The 18,669-nt window shown below is 44.2% G+C and overlaps 1 protein-coding gene across 1 annotated transcript in view; it reads right to left on the bottom strand.

Moving 5' to 3' along the window:
• Window positions 1-18,669, bottom strand: part of LOC116224445 (golgin subfamily A member 6-like protein 22) — a 48,769-nt gene that overhangs the window by 21,971 nt on the left and 8,129 nt on the right. The window contains exons 3-7 of the mRNA XM_031584234.2: window positions 18,278-18,658; window positions 12,272-12,685; window positions 12,079-12,153; window positions 11,939-11,995; window positions 11,559-11,685 (exon numbers count right to left, since the gene is read on the bottom strand). Coding sequence (XP_031440094.2) covers window positions 11,559-11,685; window positions 11,939-11,995; window positions 12,079-12,153; window positions 12,272-12,685; window positions 18,278-18,658 — 1,054 coding nt within the window. The remainder of the gene's footprint in view (window positions 1-11,558; window positions 11,686-11,938; window positions 11,996-12,078; window positions 12,154-12,271; window positions 12,686-18,277; window positions 18,659-18,669) is intronic.

Raw genomic sequence — 18,669 nt, 5'->3', positions numbered from 1 at the left:
ATAAACAAGCAAACATGCACACACACACACACACACACAGAGATAATTATGAATGATGAATACGATGTCCTCACAAACTTCTCTATCTGTTTTTTATGTTAAAGCATGTTATAGCAATCTCTCCTTCAACTGAATGATCTTCTTCACACTGTACATTGTGACTACTTACAGCTGAAAACCCATTTGACCTTATGGTGAGTATGTGTCTAACCAACATAATGTCCCTGTTTATCTGGTGCCCCAGAACATATTCTCACTTTTCACACACACACAAACACACACACACACGCACACACACACACACACACACACACACACACACACACACACACACACACACACACACACACACACACACACACACACACACACACACACACACACACACACACACACACACACACACACACACACACACACACACCACACACACACACACACACACACACACACACACTGCACTGATAAAAAAATTAAACAAAAAGAACGTGAGAAATGGAAAGTTATCTCCATTTTCCTGCCGGACATTCAGTATGTGACTGACCCTAATTTCACACTCTTTTATTAAATTGTAATTTAAAAACTGACTATAGTCTAGCACTTTACATAACCTACAGTATTTAGTGTGTTTTTATGAAGATCAAACTAAATATTCCCCCTAGTCTGAGATAGCAGTGGAATGGGATTATCATTGGTCAGACTTGTGTTATCTCTCATTTGGTCCCCTCATTGGAAAGTGGAGACCGAAAGCAATCATTTTGCAGTGAATCTCCTAAAACGTGACTGACTGCAGTATACATTTCACTGACAACCAACTTACACCCTGGCCACAACACCACTGTCAGGGGGGCTGATATGGCAGTCAGAGCACATACTTAACATGAGTGGTAGTATTCTGTCACATTGGGATTGATGGGGATTCCCATTGGGATTGGGAGTCGTCAATCCCTGAATGCCTTGTACATAAAAACAAACTGAATGTTGATAAAAGGGGATGTCAGTGGTAGTGAAGACAGTTGTCTTTCATGTTAGGCTTATTAACGAGTCATATGTATCTTAGGTGTTAGGCTCTAGGTTTACTTACAGTACATTCCGTATAATATCTCCGGGTAATATTCCAGCTAAATTAGTATGCTACAAAAGTGTATCTTATAGTAGCTTTAGACCAAGGTCAATTCAATCCAGTTATTAGAAAAATATCACAAGCCTTATCTTTTCTAAGCTTCTCCTTCTAACATTAGCCTCAGGCAGAGCATAAAACTGTCCCTCAAGCCATGCCCCCCACCCCCCTTACACCATTTGGAATTTTGTTCACGTCCAGTTTCACTCTATGTTTTTCCTCCTCTGATACTTTTCATTCAGTACATTTTTTTTTATTCCCTAGTTTATATTCTCCTCTCCCTCTGCCTAGCTCTCTTACTGTCACTCAACTCTTTCTTTCCCTGTTCTTGGTTGTGGGCTGACAGGTGGGGAGAGGTGGTGTTCACAGACAGCTTAACTGTTTAACTTCAGTTCAGGAACCCCCTCAGCCTCAAACAGAGATATCTTTCCTTTAAATCTCATGACCTTCATAGTCTGAAAAAGCCCTTGGCAAATCACAGCACTAATCTGCAGAGAACGTGTATCTGTGGAAAGAGGCCCAAAGCATGATCTACCTGACATGAAATGACTTTGCTCACATTCAACAGTTTTTCTGTTGATCTGCCTGTTCATCACTTGTTTTCTCAAGTCTGTATTTTCTCTGCGCAGAAATGGTTGGTCTGTGGAGGTTGTACGCTTTAGAGACTATGCACTACCGCACAGATTTCTAAATGGACTGAGGATACAGACAATGAGCTACCTACACTCACTCACTCATTCATTCATGTACAACCACAATAATTTATTTTTGACAAATTGGTACTGACATTCACAGTATGTTTGTCATGCATTCAAATTGCCCACATATTGCCTACAAACACATTCAGTGATACCCACATCACGTATCAGGCTGCTAGTGTGGGCTACAGTAAGTCCAGAAATGAAAAGAACCAATTAGTAGACTCTTTTTAGTCCTATACAAGCAGCAGCCTTGTACTCAGACAGAGTCTATGATTTGTGAATATAACCAGCAGCTTCTAAATGTGAACACATAATAAACAACATGACAAAATAAAGGACTATCTCTCTGTATCGCTCTTTTTGTCTTTTCTCCATGCTACACTCTTTGTAAGGAGTAGACACCGGTTGGCCTCTGTGGATGTGCCAAGTGGTATATTTGTAGAAAATCGCAGCAATTTTATCATTATGCTTTCCAGGTCAGAAAAGTGGATGATGCCCATGTTAGGAAATTAAGTTCAATTATCAATGTGGGAAACACGTAGTCCTGTAGCACCATGGCAACTGCAGGTATCAGTGCAATGCTTAACTTTTGGAGTAGAAGTCCATTGTTGGAACTTTAAAGACATAACTGCCAACACCGACACCCACGCTCTTTCGAAAAAGTTGTTATTTTTATGCCTCCCTTACCTGTGGGTTGATGTGTCTCTTTTTTTATAATAATGCTCTATAATTTCTTCTGTAAAGTTATTTGATGTTATTAATATGAAAATGGGCATTTGAAGTCAATAATTACGGAATGACTTGCAGTTCAGAGTGTTCGTTGCGATTATTGAAGTGCGCATTGAAGTGTGTATTTGAAGGACAAAACTATGGTTGTTTAATATAATAGAAGTTCTGAATCCTGAGGCTAGCCGTTTTGAGGGACATGACCGCCAACTGATTCAGACCAGACCAGCTGTGGCCTTGCCAAGGGCTTTTTCTAACAAACCAACCCTGTCCTTGCTCCCTCTGTCTCTCTCTTTCACTCAAGCACTCACCTTCTTTCTCTTTCCCTCTCATCTTCATCAAAACACACAGCAGAACAACCCTCATCCACTTATTTCAGACGCAGTGTTCAGTTCTTCCTCTCTCAAGAGTTATGAACAAGACAGGCCTGGCTGCCAATCATGCACTGTGTGCCTCTCATGTCACATGACCACCATGAAAGGTACAGCAATGCAATGCATAGCATACAACCAAACAGCTTAGCCCCCAACAATGTACAGATATTACAGTAATATTACACTTATAGTAATGTTTTCAATAGAATGTATTATTATTATTATTATTAATAGAACAAATGCTGCTGCCAGGCTACATTTGCTGTATTTGCTTTGGGACTACATGGGATGCAGCCAAAGACTTTCAAGACATATGGCATGCTTGGTTATTCAACACACACACACACACACACACACACACACACACACACACACACACACACACACACACATATATATGTACACACACATATATGTACACACAAAGAGAGACCCATTCAATTCCAGCTACAAGCCTTTCCAACTTAAACAAAGAGCAGGCAAGGGGAAATATTCTCCTCAGAGAGGAACTGGATGACTGGTCCTGCACACTGCTTCTGCCACTGAGACTTTATAAAGGAGGGAACAAATCACTGATGGGAAAATGAATGGGGGAATACATAACGGTGAACATGGCAGATTTGTAACTGGAAATTCTGCCAAGTATTATAAACAGCCAATCACATTGCTGGAAAAAGGCCTAACTGATGTGTCACCTCACTTGAACATTCTGTTTATTTCCACAATCACCATAGCAATAGAATGAGTAGTGGGCAACATGGAAAAGAAAGTAACCTTATTTGAGCAGTTGAAGAAAAATGTTCATACTGTTTGTATCAGATTTAATTGGGGATTCACATGATGTACTTTTAACTTGTTTAACCATCCTATGTGTAGTCACAGAGCCTGATCTTTGCCTGATGAAAAATTCCCTATGATAAAATCCCCTATCTGCGAAAATAAGGTGTGAGCGATACAACGGCAGTAAAAACCTAGGCAAACAGTTTGGTGAGTTCAAATGTAGTTATCAGTCTGTCTTTTGTAACAAACTGTTGTAAAAAATAAAGATGTTGCTACTGATATGCTTAAGCAGAAAAATAACCTGTTCACAGATTTTTCACTAAAATGATGATAAAATGAAAGTTGAAATATGCTTCTACGATTGCGTTACGCAGTTGCTTAGACGGACTCGTAAACCTTTTATAGTTCTCCCTCGGGTTGGTGGGTGTCGCAAAGCAAGACCCGAAGACCAGGCAATCAAATTGCGACGCTAAAAAAAAAAAAGGCGGACTAAACTGTATTTGTACATAAAAGTTGTTTGTTTGACTTTTTTTTGCTTAGATTTTTTTTAAGTTACTGAGAAATAAACACTGTGCAATGTAAAAACCCCGTTATTGTAAATGAAAAATAAGTCTGAGGGGATTAGCATGCTACTACCCACAAGGTAAACAGCGATGGGTTGGACCAATTACAGCCATGCGGCCTCCGTGGGGCTTGTGTCGTCTCGTCGGATAGTTAAAACATTTGGGAGGGGGTTCGCAATGACGCAAGGGGTGCTGCGTGTCTGCGTAAAAGGCAGACCATAAAATAGGCTTTAATGGGGGTGACTTTTCATGGGGACAGTCAGGGCGTTCCGCTTGTTGTTTGAGGGCAAGGGCTCTCCACTGGGGTAAATAGGTGTTGTATCATCCCCTCTGCTTGTCTGAGCATGCGTGAGCACAGTCAGCCTCAAATAAGGAGAGATCTAGTCTGGTCACACATCTCACGTAGGGATCAGTTTTGTGCTTAGTGTGAGAGAGGTACTTCTTTGCCCTGTTTGTTCTTGATGCTTCAGAAATATTGAAAGGACTGAGACAAGAAATAGGAAGGGAGAGAGATTAAGGGAGGGAGGGCATGAGAGAGAGAGCGCAGGAGGGTGAGAGAAAGATGCTATTACTTTTGAGATCATCAAGTCAAAAATGGAAATGACAGAGACCTTGTTATTAGGTTCCAATCTTACACCCACTGAGGTCGCCCACACTGAGGGTTTGAAGGGCCTTTCAGATTCAGGAAGGCAATAATGAGATCTGTCAGTCTATGATGAAGAAGGCAGGGAAGCGTGAAGTGAGCTTATATGACTGTTTGGACTTGCTCCATCTTAGAGTGAAAACCTTGGTCTTCAGTCACCTGACAAGCCCTCTGCAGAACAGAGACTCTGTTGAGTCTGGCGGAATTATTCAAAATCCCACATTACGCAGTAATTGTCGTGACAAAATTCTTCTAATTTTAGACGACATAGCAGCTATTGCTACATGTTAATCATGGTCACATGACACTGTCATATCACTGAATACGGACTGTGACTACTCAGTAGTCTGCCATAAAATATTTATGACGTGGTTATGTATTATGTGGTTTTGTTGTCTTCAAGTATAGTGGGTTTAAGTACAGTGTGACCTTGTAGAGCAAGCAGTTGTCTATGTGCTTTGTTGTGCACACTTTGCTTTGGTGTGTGTGGTTATGAGCATACCATTTATCTAAGTATTTATTGCTTATGTCTCTGTGTATGATTAAAGTATATTACCTGTTTTGTGTGGAGGTGCGACTGAAATGGCCTCCCTCCTTTGACCCTCTGTGATACCTTGTCCACATCATAGACAAAGCCGTTTTAATGAAACACGTCTCTCCTGAATTCACAGTTAATAATAATAATAATAATAAAACTTTATTTATATAGCACCTTTCATGCAAAAAAATTGCAGCTCAAAGTGCTTTACAGCAAATACATAATATGCACAAAGAAATGACATGCACATAAAAATAGACATCAAAGAAACATAACAAAGATATAGTGCAAAAAAAATAAAATTATAATTATAATTATAGAGATATATTTAATCCAACCCCTTAATATCACCAGTAGAGATTTAAATTAAATTAAAAGTATTTATATATATATATAGTGCGAAGTGGTAGCTAGTTAAAGGCTAATGTGAAGAGGTACGTTTTTAGTTTTCTTTTAAAGATGTTAAGCGAGCTGGCTTCCCTGATGTCTATAGGCAGTATGTTCCATAGCACTGGGGCGTAATTGACAAATGCTGCGTCCCCGATTTTCTTACGGCTTTTGCTGGGAACCTCCAATAAACCAGCATTCGATGATCTCAGTGTTCTTGAGGGCAAGTATTTGACTAGGGAGTTTGCAATGTAACTTGGTCCTAGTCCATTAAGGGCTTTGTATATTAGGAGAAGGACCTTAAAGTCAATTCTAAAAGTTACTGGAAGCCAGTGCAGAGCAGCTAAAACTGGACTAATGTGCTCTCTCCTCTTGGTTCTGGTTAATAGCCAAGCTGCAGAGTTTTGAATGAGCTGAAGTCTCTCAGTTGTTTTTTTTGGGAGGCCAGTAAGGATTGCATTACAATAATCAAGACGGCTTGAAATAAAGGCATGAATCAGTTTTTCAGCATCTTTTTGATTTATAAATGGCAGGACTTTAGCTATGTTTTTAAGGTGGAAAAATGATGTTTTCGTCACCTTGTTAATGTGAGACTTGAAGCTTAAATCTGAATCTAAAATAACACCAAGACTTGTAACCTCCGATTTAATCAAGGGAGTTAATTTCCCCAAATTATTAAACAGCATTTCTCTTTTTGTTTTAGGGCCGACTAGTAGGATCTCAGTTTTGTCCTCGTTTAACTTTAAGAAATTATTGCTCATCCACTTATTTATCGCCAAAAGACAGGTAGTAATGGAGTTTATTGCTGCAGCATCATTTGGCTCAGCAGAGATGTATAGTTGCGTGTCATCAGCATAACTATGGAAACATACATTGTGTTCTCTAATGATGTCCCCAAGTGGCAGCATGTACAGTGAGAATAATAATGGACCAAGGCAGCTCCCTTGTGCAACCCCAAAGCAGATGTCATGTTTCTTAGACACATGATCTCCAAGCCTGACATAAAACTTTCTCCCTTTGATGTATGTTCTGAACCAGTTTAATACAGAGTCAGAAAGCCCAACTAACTTTTCAAGACGATGAATTAGGATGTCATGATCAATAGTATCAAATGCTGCACTTAGGTCTAAGAGGACCAGGATTGAGACCTTATTTGCATCCAAATTTAGTCTGAGGTCGCTGATTACTTTAGTAAGAGCAGTTTCAGTGCTGTGGCATGTTCTAAAGCCTGATTGAAATTTCTCCAGGATATTGTTTTCTTTGAGAAAGGAGTTTATTTGCACTGAAACTATCTTTTCAAGTACTTTACTAATGAATGGAAGATTGGAAATCGGCCTATAGTTGATCAGTGCATTACCATCTAGGTTGTTTTTTTTTTAGTAAGGGTTTTACAACAGCTGTTTTGAAGGCATCAGGGAAGATGCCAGTTTGAAGAGATGTATTTATAATCTTCAGGACATGACTTGAAACACTGTCAAACACCCGCTTAAAAAATGCTGTAGGTACAGGGTCAATACATGAGGTGGAGGAATTGCACTCAGTGACAGTCTTACAAAGATCCACCAATGTGATGCAGGTGAAATTTCCCATGGTTGCATCTTTTTTACAGTGTTTTCTGAGGCCATCTGCGTTTACATCAATGACAGGATGAGGCAGGTTTTTTTTTCTCCTTCGCGGACCAAGAAGGATAACTGTTTGTATCCTTTCTGCACTGCTGACGCCATTTTGTTTCCATGGCAATTGGTAATGATTTTACATTTCTATCACACAAAGGAGTTCATTTTATAATGAATGTAATTTCTCTCCCTCTCTCCCTCACAGGCAGTAATTCCTTAAATATCATGTCTTATTCATGTGAAAGTACTTGGAATGGAAGAGTGGACATGCCTTGTAGAGGGACTAGAAATTAATCAGGTTAATTCATTGAATTAATCCAGTATCTAATATTTGATTCTTAATACTTGTACGTGGCTAGAATAGGGCATATCAATTCTTTATTCATTGGTGTGCACATGCAAGCATGTGTAAGAATAACTGCGGAAGGTCTGTATTTGAGGAGGGTAATTGGCTAATTAATGCTGGAGACTGGAATGATTCTTATCTTCTAGGCTATAAATGGGATGATATCTGAATGATTGTGCTCTGGACATTTCTGACTTATCTGTTGATTTTTCATCAGAGTCTGTGTGAGTGATATCAAACAAACAAACCAACAACGTTGAGAGATGATTTGAGAAGCACTCTTGCCAAATGTCTAATTTCTCCAAGCTCATTGTCATCTTCAATCCTACTTAAACAAAAAGCTGGCACTAACTACTAGCTATCTGAACAGAGAATAGGTATTCCTGCCTTTCTGTTTCTGTGGTACTTCCAGTCATTAAAGGTAATAAAACTATAATTCCATGCAAATCTGGAAATGACAACGGAAAATGAGAACATGGTTGCAATCACACTCCCATCAGGCTATTGGAGGTTAATTTACATAGCCAAGTGTAAGGTGAGATAAAATCCTAATTATATATTTTCTAGAGGCATGAAATGACAAATGTAAATGTAAATCTTACTATGCATACTCAGGCCTTTGTATCTCCTATATTCACCACTCTATCTGCGTGTGTCTTTCTTCCAGCCCTCGTGACATTTCCTTGCTTCCCTCCTCCTTTCTCTCTCTCTCTCTCTCTCTCTCTCTCTCTCTGCTATCATCTAATGGATCCCCAGCTGAAGATAAAGGGTTGAAATGAGGAATATACATGAAGCTACAGCAGGTAATGTATCAGGGTTAGTCTATATCCTCATCTCCCCAAACCAGTCTCACAGTTGATTATCAACACCATTTGAAGATTGGACCAACTCAGGAGTCAAGCTAAGTCAGTCAAAGTGCCCTCAAGTCTCCTGGAGTTATGTGCCTTGGTGTACGCCTTAGTTGCTAGACAGCTGTTGTGGCTTACTTTTAGAAAGTTAACCCGAAACTTTCAAACTACTCCATGCAGGGGCGGCCCTAGCACATTTGGCGCTCTAGGCGAGCTTCACTCCTGGCGCCCCCCCCCCCCCCCCCCCGAACGAAAACGAAATTGCAACTTTCAAACGCTATTTTGCCCTGTAAGACTGCATTTCTTTCACATAAACACAACAACGATTGCGACGATGAACAAACATTAATTCAAGAACAAACAACTGTTTATGGACACACACTCCACGTCATCTTCCTAATCGCCTGCAAATAATGTTTTTTTAGTCAAGGAAAGTCACAAGTCACTGGTTAGCTAGCGTTAGCTAACTAGCAAGATTACATACAATCCATTCCCTAAAGTTGACAATACAACACTTGGATTTTTACTAGTATTCCTCACTTGTTGACAAGTTGCCGTGTTTGGCTTCCTTAATGGGTGTGCTATGCAACGAGTAAGATATGTGTAGTGTTGTTGCACTGGCTATTGGCTTTATATGTGCGTCCCTATTTTAATCATGTCTTTTTTTGTATAATGTAGAATAAATGGACACATCATTTTTTATATACCCGGATGCAGGACTGGAGATTGCTGGCTGTCCAAGTTCCACAGTGTTTACTTTACTGAGTTAACAATGCCCTTTGAAGATGCAATTCAGGAAAAAAATTAAAGGAAGAAACTAAAGTATGCGGAACTGGTAGCGGAAGCCAGGCAACGATGTTGGCAGCACACACAAGGGCAGATAGGTGTTAAAGGCTTTGTAGCTAAATCAACCATAACCCTTCAGTTGGATTTTGGTATACGAGGACGGCCACTCAAAGGAGTTTCAAAGAAGTTGTCTGAGGCTGCTGAAAAAGTGAGCCAGTGGTTGTGGCTGAGACATTCGCAGTTGTGAACCAACCAGAACTAAATCTGAGACGTGAAATCTCGTCAAGATGCATCTTGAGTATATCTGTTGTCTCTGGTAGTGGCATGTGTTCTAACCCATCATGATGGAGGGGGCTGGGTCTGGGTCGCCCGACACCACTGTTGAACCTTCTGGAGATGTTGTGGGCCTAACGAAACACTGATGAAGGAAAGTGCCTGCTTGAAAACCCCAGTGAAATGCTAACGAAAGCTGCTTTGTTGATGTTGTTTCCTGCTGCTCACTAACTTGACTTGATAGGTCGGAGTTTATGTTCATTAGTTGGAGTTATGTTCACTCGTTTTCAGTTTAACGGCTTCATGCTGTCAAGTTTTTGCACAGTGGTGGCTAGTCATGTGCAAAACTCTGCAGGTTCAACAGGATATTACAATACATGGTTTTTATTTGTTATCTAATCTTTATTATGCCAGTTTACATTTATTAGAATATTAAACAAAACCTTTGTTTAAAATGTAGACCACAGCTTGCATGTAAACTAAATTGGGAGCGCTACCCGACTACTATTTGTGGTCACAAGTTACCACTTTCAGGATCCATCCTCACATCACTGAACTGTAATAATTTCTATAACAACCATTCCACAAATAGGTCACTTTATAGTGTGTAACAAAGAAAGAAAAGCTTGAAGAACCAAATTAGTTTCCTTTTGTCTGGAACGTCCATAGTTTGGTCTAGAAGTCAAAATCTTTGTGAAGCTAGAGGACAGTGAGAAGTTATTTGCTAAATCTGACAAAAAGTGTATGGGATTGGAATCGTGAACTGGGCCTTTAAGTCCCTTCCACAAAGTACCACAGGTGAATAAGAACTATTTTTTATTTTTTATTGTCAGAAACTGAAAGATTTTTGGGAGAGTATCTGTTCTACATGATGTCACACACTTCAACACAACTATGAAGAATTACCCATCTGTGTGCAGCTACTACTCACAGCCTACCGGCCTCGAGATCGAAGAGAAAAATATTAGGCTACATCACTAATGTTAGAATATTAGGCTACACACCGCAATGGAAACAGAAAGTCTGAAAGAGCCGATTAGGGGGCTGTTTCTATAAACGTTTGCTCCACCTGGGACGTTCCCAGTGGAAAAGCACCTCAGGAAAATGGTTTTCAGCTTTAGAGCCTGTCCTGAGGGGTTCTGTCATGACTGCAACTGAAACTCATTGCTCCCCTCTCCTTTCTAATGGACTCTTCCACTCACCTTGTCATGTCAATGGTCTTCACCTATTCCTTGTCTGCCAGTGTATTTAAACTTCTCTTTTCTCTGTCATTGTGAAGTCTTGTGTTCTGGTTTATTCAGACTTTTGTCTGACCCTTTTTTACTATGATTCCTGAATCCTCATTGATTTATTATTTGCTCTAGGTTGACCCTTTTTGGATTGGATTTTGACTCTCGATTGGGATGTCTAATGACATCTGACTCAATCTAATTCTATGCTCTGTTCTAGTCATATTAAAACATGACAATAAAACTACCTTTTTGCCCAAGCATACTTTATTTTTTGTTTATTTCATTATAGGAGTGTGGGGTGTCTTCAAGGCAAATTGTCAAAAATAGCTGTCACTTGAAAAAAAAAAATGTGAAAGAAGATCAAATAAAATACTGTGTGAATCTGTGAGTATCTGGAATGATGACATTTGTCTTAGGTCTCTGATTATCTTATTTGGAAGATGGCCCTTCCGATAGTGTTTACATTCGAATAGCTTTTTTTGCTTTCAACATTTCTGTCACTTCTGCCAAAGCCTTCAGTCTCTCCTCCTCTAATCTCCTAATCAGCTCTGCTTTCTTTTTTTCTTCAACCATCTTCTTTTTCTCTTTCTCCGTTGTGTCCCTGTCCATTTCCAATCTTTTTAACTCGTATTTCCTTTTTTCAGCCTGTATGTTTCTTTTTCTTGTGTCTTTTGCCTTTTTCTTTTGCTTCCTCATGCATTCCGTATCCATTGCTGCATTAGAACCATCATCTAGCTGATGCTTGCACATGTCTAATTAAAGGATTTTAAAACACACACATAATTTGTACATCAGTGCAAAAACAAGCCATCTCACAATATCTCTTTTGAACACAATTTGAACAGAAGTTTCTACAGTGTTAATCACTGGAGGTGTACTAGTGATAACTTTGCAGAGTTGAACAGGAAACTGAAATTCACCAGCGGGCTGAGAATGTTTTACATCTAGTTCATACACATATAAACACAACTCAACAACAAGATTCTAACAACAACGTGAGACTACCTTGTAATGGTGCCAAAGGTTTTGATGTCACCTTTTCCACAATGGGAGAGAGGTGATCTGTGTAAGAATAAAATAAAGGTTAATACACTGTACACGTTTCACAGGCATAGTTTTGTCAAACCAGATTTGACAATAAGTACCTCCTTGTAAAGGTGACTTCAGTAGAATATTCTCTGAATTTGCATGTGCTGTCTTTTCAGGCTTCAACATATGTTCTTTGTAGAGAATGACAACAGATTAATAATAACAAAAAACAGCCATGGTAATCTTCAGGTCAAAGTAGTCCAGGGGTTTTCATAGACATATCTACTGTACATATCTGAGCACACATACCTTTGTCCTCCGTCAGGATCTCCTTGCCTTTATTCCTGCCTTTCTTTCCTTCTTTTTCACATTCTGCAGGAACTCTCAAGACTTTATCATCAGACTCTAACTTTTCTGCAGGGGAGGGATGTCCTTTCACCATCTCTGTCTCAACTTCCTCCTTTACTCTCCTCTTCTCCTCTTCTTCTTCCAGAGCACTCATACTCTTCTCTTCCAGTCTCCTTGACATATTGGCTTTATCATGTTCTGCATCCATCATCTTTATCTCTTCTTCCATTCTTTCTCTGCCCATATTTAACTTCATTGTCTCTTGCTCCTGTTTTGTCTTATGCTTCTGGCTGTTTTCTTGAACTATCTTCCCTTGTTCTTCCACCCACAATATGTCTGCCTTCATATCACCATCCTTCTGTTCCTTTGCCATGTCTGTTTCTGTCACTTCTGCCAAAGCCTTCAGTCTCTCCTCCTCCAGTCTCCAAATCAGCTCGGCTTTCTTTTTTTCTTCAACCATCTTCTCTTTCTCTTTCTCTTTTTCTTTCTCCGTTGTGTCCCGGTCCATTTCCAATCTTTTTACCTCGTCTTTCCTTTTTTTAGCCTCTTTGTTTCTTTTTCTTGTGTCTTTTGCCTTTTTATTTTGCTTCTTCATGGTCCCCATTGCTGCCTTAGAACCATCATGTAGCTGATGCTTGTCCATGTCTAATTAAAGGTTTTTAAAATATACACGTCATTTGTACATCAGTGCAAAAACAAGCCATCTCACAATATCTCTTTTGAACACAAGTCTCTACAGTGTTAATCACTGGAGGTGTACTAGTGATAACTTTGCAAATTGAACAGGAAACTGAAATACACCAGCGGACTGAGAATGTTTCACATCTAATTCATACTGAATAGAAACACAACTCAACAACAAGATTCTAACAACAACAAGTGAGACTACCTTGTAATGGTGCCAAAGGTTTTGATGTCACCTTTTCCACAATGGGAGAGAGGTGATCTGTGTAAGAATAAAATAAAGGTTAATACACTACACGTTTCACAGGCATAGTTTTGTCAAACCAGATTCGTCAATAAGTACCTCCTTGTAAAGGTGACTTCAGTAGAATATTCTCTGAATTTGCATGTGCTGTCTTTTCGGGCTTCATCATAGGTTCTTTATAGAGAATGACAACAGTTTAATAATAACAAAAAACAGCCATGGTAATCTTCAGGTCAAAGTAGTCCAGGGGTTTTCATAGACATATCTACTGTACATATCTGTTAAAAGTACACATACCTTTGTCCTCCGTCAGGATCTCCTTGCCTTTATTCCTGCCTTTCTTTCCTTCTTTTTCACATTCTTCAGGGACTATCAAGACTTTATCATCAGACTCTAACTTTTCTGCAGGGGAGGGATGTCCTTTCACCATTTCTGTCTCAACTTCCTCCTTTACTCTCCTCTTCTCCTCTTCTTCTTCCAGAGCACTCATACTCTTCTCTTCCAGTCTCCTTGACATATTGGCTTTATCATGTTCTGCATCCATCATCTTTATCTCTTCTTCCATTCTTTCTCTGCCCATATTTAACTTCATTGTCTCTTGCTCCTGTTTTGTCTTATGTGTTACGACTGGTGGGTGTTGTGCAGGACTCAATCGCACGACTCAGCACAGGGGTAGATTCAGAAGAATAAACGTTTACTAGCAGGGTTCGGTACACAGGTAGGCAGTCCAAAAATAGGCAAACAAATCCACACAGGGAATAGGCAGGAGAATAGTAGTAGGGCAGGCAGAGGTCAGAAGCACAAGTAATCACTTGAACAAGGCAGAAGCGCTAAACGCTAGGAATACACGAGGAGCAGTGGCAACACAAGGAACATACCATCAAACACAAACTTACGACGACACAACGAGGAACAAGAAAACAAGGACTATATATATACACACAGGCAACAGATAACGAGGGACAGGTGAGAACAATCAAGGCGGGGCAGACAAGGACACAGGTGGACTAAACCAGGGGAATTAACAGGACACAGGTGAACCCAATGACACACACAACCCGGGAGATTGGGAACAGGTGAGGGGTGGAGACACGGACAACAACAAGAGGGCACATGGCACAGACAAACAAACACAGGGAAAGCACATGGCGGGAACAAGGAAGCACGAGGACTAGACACGGGAACAAACATGCGACCACACAAGGGAGACAAACACAGAAATTAGACATGGACAGAACACAGACCTTACAGTACCCCCCCTCTAAGGGCCGGATTCCAGACGGCCCTAAACACAAACAGAACAAATCCACCTAGGGTGGGTGGAGGGGGTCCAGAGCAAGGCAGGCGGGCAGACCGGACCAGACAGCCCAAAAACACACAAACAGATCAAATCCACCTAGGGTGGGTGGAGGGGGTCCAGAGCAAGGCAGGCGGGCAGACCGGACCAGACAGCCCACAAACACACAAACAAACAGATCAAATCCACCTAGGGTGGGTGGAGGGGGTCCAGAGCAAGGCAGGCGGGCAGGCCGGGCCAGACAGAAGGCTGGAAAGAAGGGTCTGGTGGCTGACCGGGTGGACGGCCAAGCAAGGGCAGAATGTCTGGTGGCTGGCCGTGTGGGTGGCCAAACCAGGGCAGAGTCTTTGGCGGCCGACCGGGTGGATGGCCAAACAGAGGCAGAGTCTTTGACGACCGACCGGGTGGATGGCCAAACAGGGGCAGAGTCTTTGGCGACCGGCCGGGTGGGTGGCCAAACAGGGGCAGAGTCTTTGGCGACCGGCCAAACAGACCAACAATAAACACAACAATAACCCTCACAACAAATAGATGCCAGCGATATCGATTGGTGTTTGGGGTTGCAGGGCCAGTGGCTGGGGTAGACGTGGCACCTGGACTCGCTGGTTCATTAGGGCTGGCGGCACCGAACCCTGGGTCTGCTGCAGCTGGGACAGGGAACCCAGGAACACTGGAGACAGGGTCCGGAGCGCCTGGGGCCGGCGCATGGACGCCTGGAACCGGCGCAAGGACACCTTGGACAGGAACGCCGGAGACGCTCGGGACCGGGACGCCTGAGGCGCTCGGGACAGGGGAGCCTGAGGCGCTCGGGACAGGGGAGCCTGGGACGCTCGGGACCGGGGCGCCTGAGACGCTCGGGACAGGGGCGCCTGGGACGCTCGGGACAGGGGAGCCTGGGAGGCTCGGGACAGGGGAGCCTGGGACGCTCGGGACAGGGGAGCCTGGGACGCTCGGGACAGGGGAGCCTGGGACGCTCGGGACAGGGGAGCCTGGGACGCTCGGGACAGGGGCGCCTGGGACGCTCGGGACAGGGGCGCCTGGGACGCTCGGGACAGGGGAGCCTGGGACGCTTGGGACAGGGGAGCCTGGGACGCTCGGGACAGGGGAGCCTGGGACGCTCGGGACAGGGACGCCTGGAACGCTGGGGACAGGGGCACTCCGACCAGGGGCGCTCGGGACAGGGGCACTCCGGCCAGGGGCGCTCGGGACAGGGGCACTCCGGCCAGGGGCGCTTGGAACAGCAGAGCCCTCAGCAGCGACGCCATCAGAAGGTGCTGCTGGACCGGTCTCGGCAGAGGGTGCTGCTGGGCCTGCATCGGAAACGGATGCTGGAGGATCTTGGTTGGCAGCTGTGGCAGCAGGGTCCGGGTCAGCTGCGGGGTGCGGGTCGGCAGCGGTGGCTGCGGGGTCCGGGTCGGCAGCGCTGGCTGTAGGGTACGCACAAGCTGGGTGAGCGTCGGCTGGGTCTGCTGGGTCAGCGACGGCTGGGTCTGCAGGGTCAGCGACGGCCGGGTCTGCAGGGTCAGCGACGGCCGGGTCTGCAGGGTGAGCGACGGCTCGGTCTGCAGGGAGAGCGGCGGCTTGATCTGCGGTGGCTGGTTCTGCAGGGTCAGCGACGGCCGGGTCTGCAGGGTCAGCGACGGCCGGGTCTGCAGGGTGAGCGACGGCTCGGTCTGCAGGGAGAGCGGCGGCTTGATCTGCGGCGGCTGGTTCTGCTGTGGCGTAGGCCTCAGTGGCGTCACCATCAGCAATTTCTTCAGAGACAGCAGCGACAGAGGCTGCTTCGGGGTTGCTAGCAACAGAGGCTACGTCGGGGGCAGCAGTGGGTGCTTCGGGAGCGGTAGCGACGGAGGCTACGTCAGTGGCATCAGAGGCTGCTTCAGGGACAGCAGCGACAGAGGCTGCTTCGGGGTTGCTAGCAACAGAGACTACGTCGGGGGCAGCAGTGGGTGCTTCGGGAGTGGTAGCGACGGAGGCTACGTCAGTGGCATCAGAGGCTGCTTCTGGGGTGGTAGCGACAGAGGCTACGTCGGGGGCGGCAGCGTCAGAGGCTGCTTCGGGGGTGGCAGCATCAGAAGCTGCTTCGGGAGAGGCAGAGGCTGCTTTGGGAGTGGTAGCGACGGAGGCTACATCTGGGGCAGCAGAGACGACCTCGGAGGCGGCAGCGTCAGAGGCTGCTTCTGGGGCGGTAGCAACGGAGGCTACTTCAGGGGCGGCAGCGTCAGAGGCTGCTTCTGGGGCGGCAGCGTCAGAGGCTGCTTTGGGAGTGGTAGCGACGGAGGCTACCTCTGGGGCAGCAGAGACAACCTCGGAGGCGGCAGCATCAGAGGCTGCTTCGAGGGTGGCAGAGGCTGCATCGATGGCAGCAGAAGCTGCATCGAGCAAGACAGCGCCAGAGGCTTCTTTGGGTGTGACAGAAAATCTTTCCAATGCTACAAAGGCAGCTTCGAGGGCGGCGGAGATAGCTTCAAGGGTGGAAGCTCCAAAGGCTGCGTTGACGACGTCAGAGACCGCTTTGATGGTGGCCTTGGTAGAGGCTGCTTCGAGGTTGACAGCGTCAGAAGCTCTTCCTAGGGCGACTGCGGCTGTCCTGACGGCGGGAGGCAGGAGACGGGGAGTCGGAGCTGAAGCCAGAGCAGTATTGGCGAGTGAAGCTGAAACCCTGGAGCCGGAATCCAGGCGGCATGGAACCGGAGCTGGAGAGGGAGGTGCAGCGAGGGAATCCCAACGATCCAGGAGCTGCTCGAATTGTCCCAACAGCAGGTTCAGGGACTTCAGGGAACTTCTCCCTTGCTCCTCTATTCCCCTTGTCACGAGGCAGAGAGAGGAGGCTTGTTTGCTCAAACTGAGTCTGAGCACTGAGTCTGAGTCGGCTGAGTCCATCTTTGGTGTCGTCGTACTGTTACGACTGGTGGGTGTTGTGCAGGACTCAATCGCACGACTCAGCACAGGGGTAGATTCAGAAGAATAAACGTTTACTAGCAGGGTTCGGTACACAGGTAGGCAGTCCAAAAATAGGCAAACAAATCCACACAGGGAATAGGCAGGAGAATAGTAGTAGGGCAGGCAGAGGTCAGAAGCACAAGTAATCACTTGAACAAGGCAGAAGCGCTAAACGCTAGGAATACACGAGGAGCAGTGGCAACACAAGGAACATACCATCAAACACAAACTTACGACGACACAACGAGGAACAAGAAAAGGACTATATATACACACAGGCAACAGATAACGAGGGACAGGTGAGAACAATCAAGGCGGGGCAGACAAGGACACAGGTGGACTAAACCAGGGGAATTAACAGGACACAGGTGAACCCAATGACACACACAACCCGGGAGATTGGGAACAGGTGAGGGGTGGAGACACGGACAACAACAAGAGGGCACATGGCACAGACAAACAAACACAGGGAAAGCACATGGCGGGAACAAGGAAGCACGAGGACTAGACACGGGAACAAACATGCGACCACACAAGGGAGACAAACACAGAAATTAGACATGGACAGAACACAGACCTTACATTATGCTTCTGGCTGTTTTCTTGAACTCTCTTCCCTTGTTCTTCCACCCTAAATATTTCTGCCTTCATATCACCATCCTTCTGTTCCTTTGCCATGTCTGTTTGGGTCATTAAACAAGGTAAAGGGGATTAAATGATGTATCAGTGCATTTAAAAATATATATTATTATTTATTTATTTAAGTAAATCTGACAAATTGTAATATCAGTATAATTACCTTTTGGCTTTGCTGACTGTTGCCCAGACTGGTCCTCCAGTACTGCTGCGCATGCCGCTGGTTTCCTCATATTTGTGAAGCTGCTGATGTTGCTTTCAACCTCCACTAAATGTACCGCCTCAATGTCAATGTCACTCTGATCATCTTGGCTCAGTTCTTCAACTATGCTGTCCTCAGACTTGTGGTCAATGTCCTCCGTCTGGATCTCTTGAGCTTTCTGGATCTTACCTTCATTGTTCAACTTCTCAGACTCCGTCCCACCGTCATAATCTGAATATTCCTGCTTTTCACAGAAGGTTTCCCCATCCACTGAATCTGTGAGTTTATCCTGTCGTGGAGGTAGGGTTTGTGATGCCATATTTTCTGTAGGAGATGAGAGATCTGTAGAAGAA

This window comes from Clupea harengus, chromosome 17 (genome assembly GCF_900700415.2).
Source record: "Clupea harengus chromosome 17, Ch_v2.0.2, whole genome shotgun sequence".
In the NCBI taxonomy this organism is placed as follows: Eukaryota; Metazoa; Chordata; class Actinopteri; order Clupeiformes; family Clupeidae; genus Clupea; species Clupea harengus.
The sequence above is the reverse complement of the archived record's forward strand: the minus strand, read 5'-3'. Positions and strand labels throughout refer to the sequence as shown.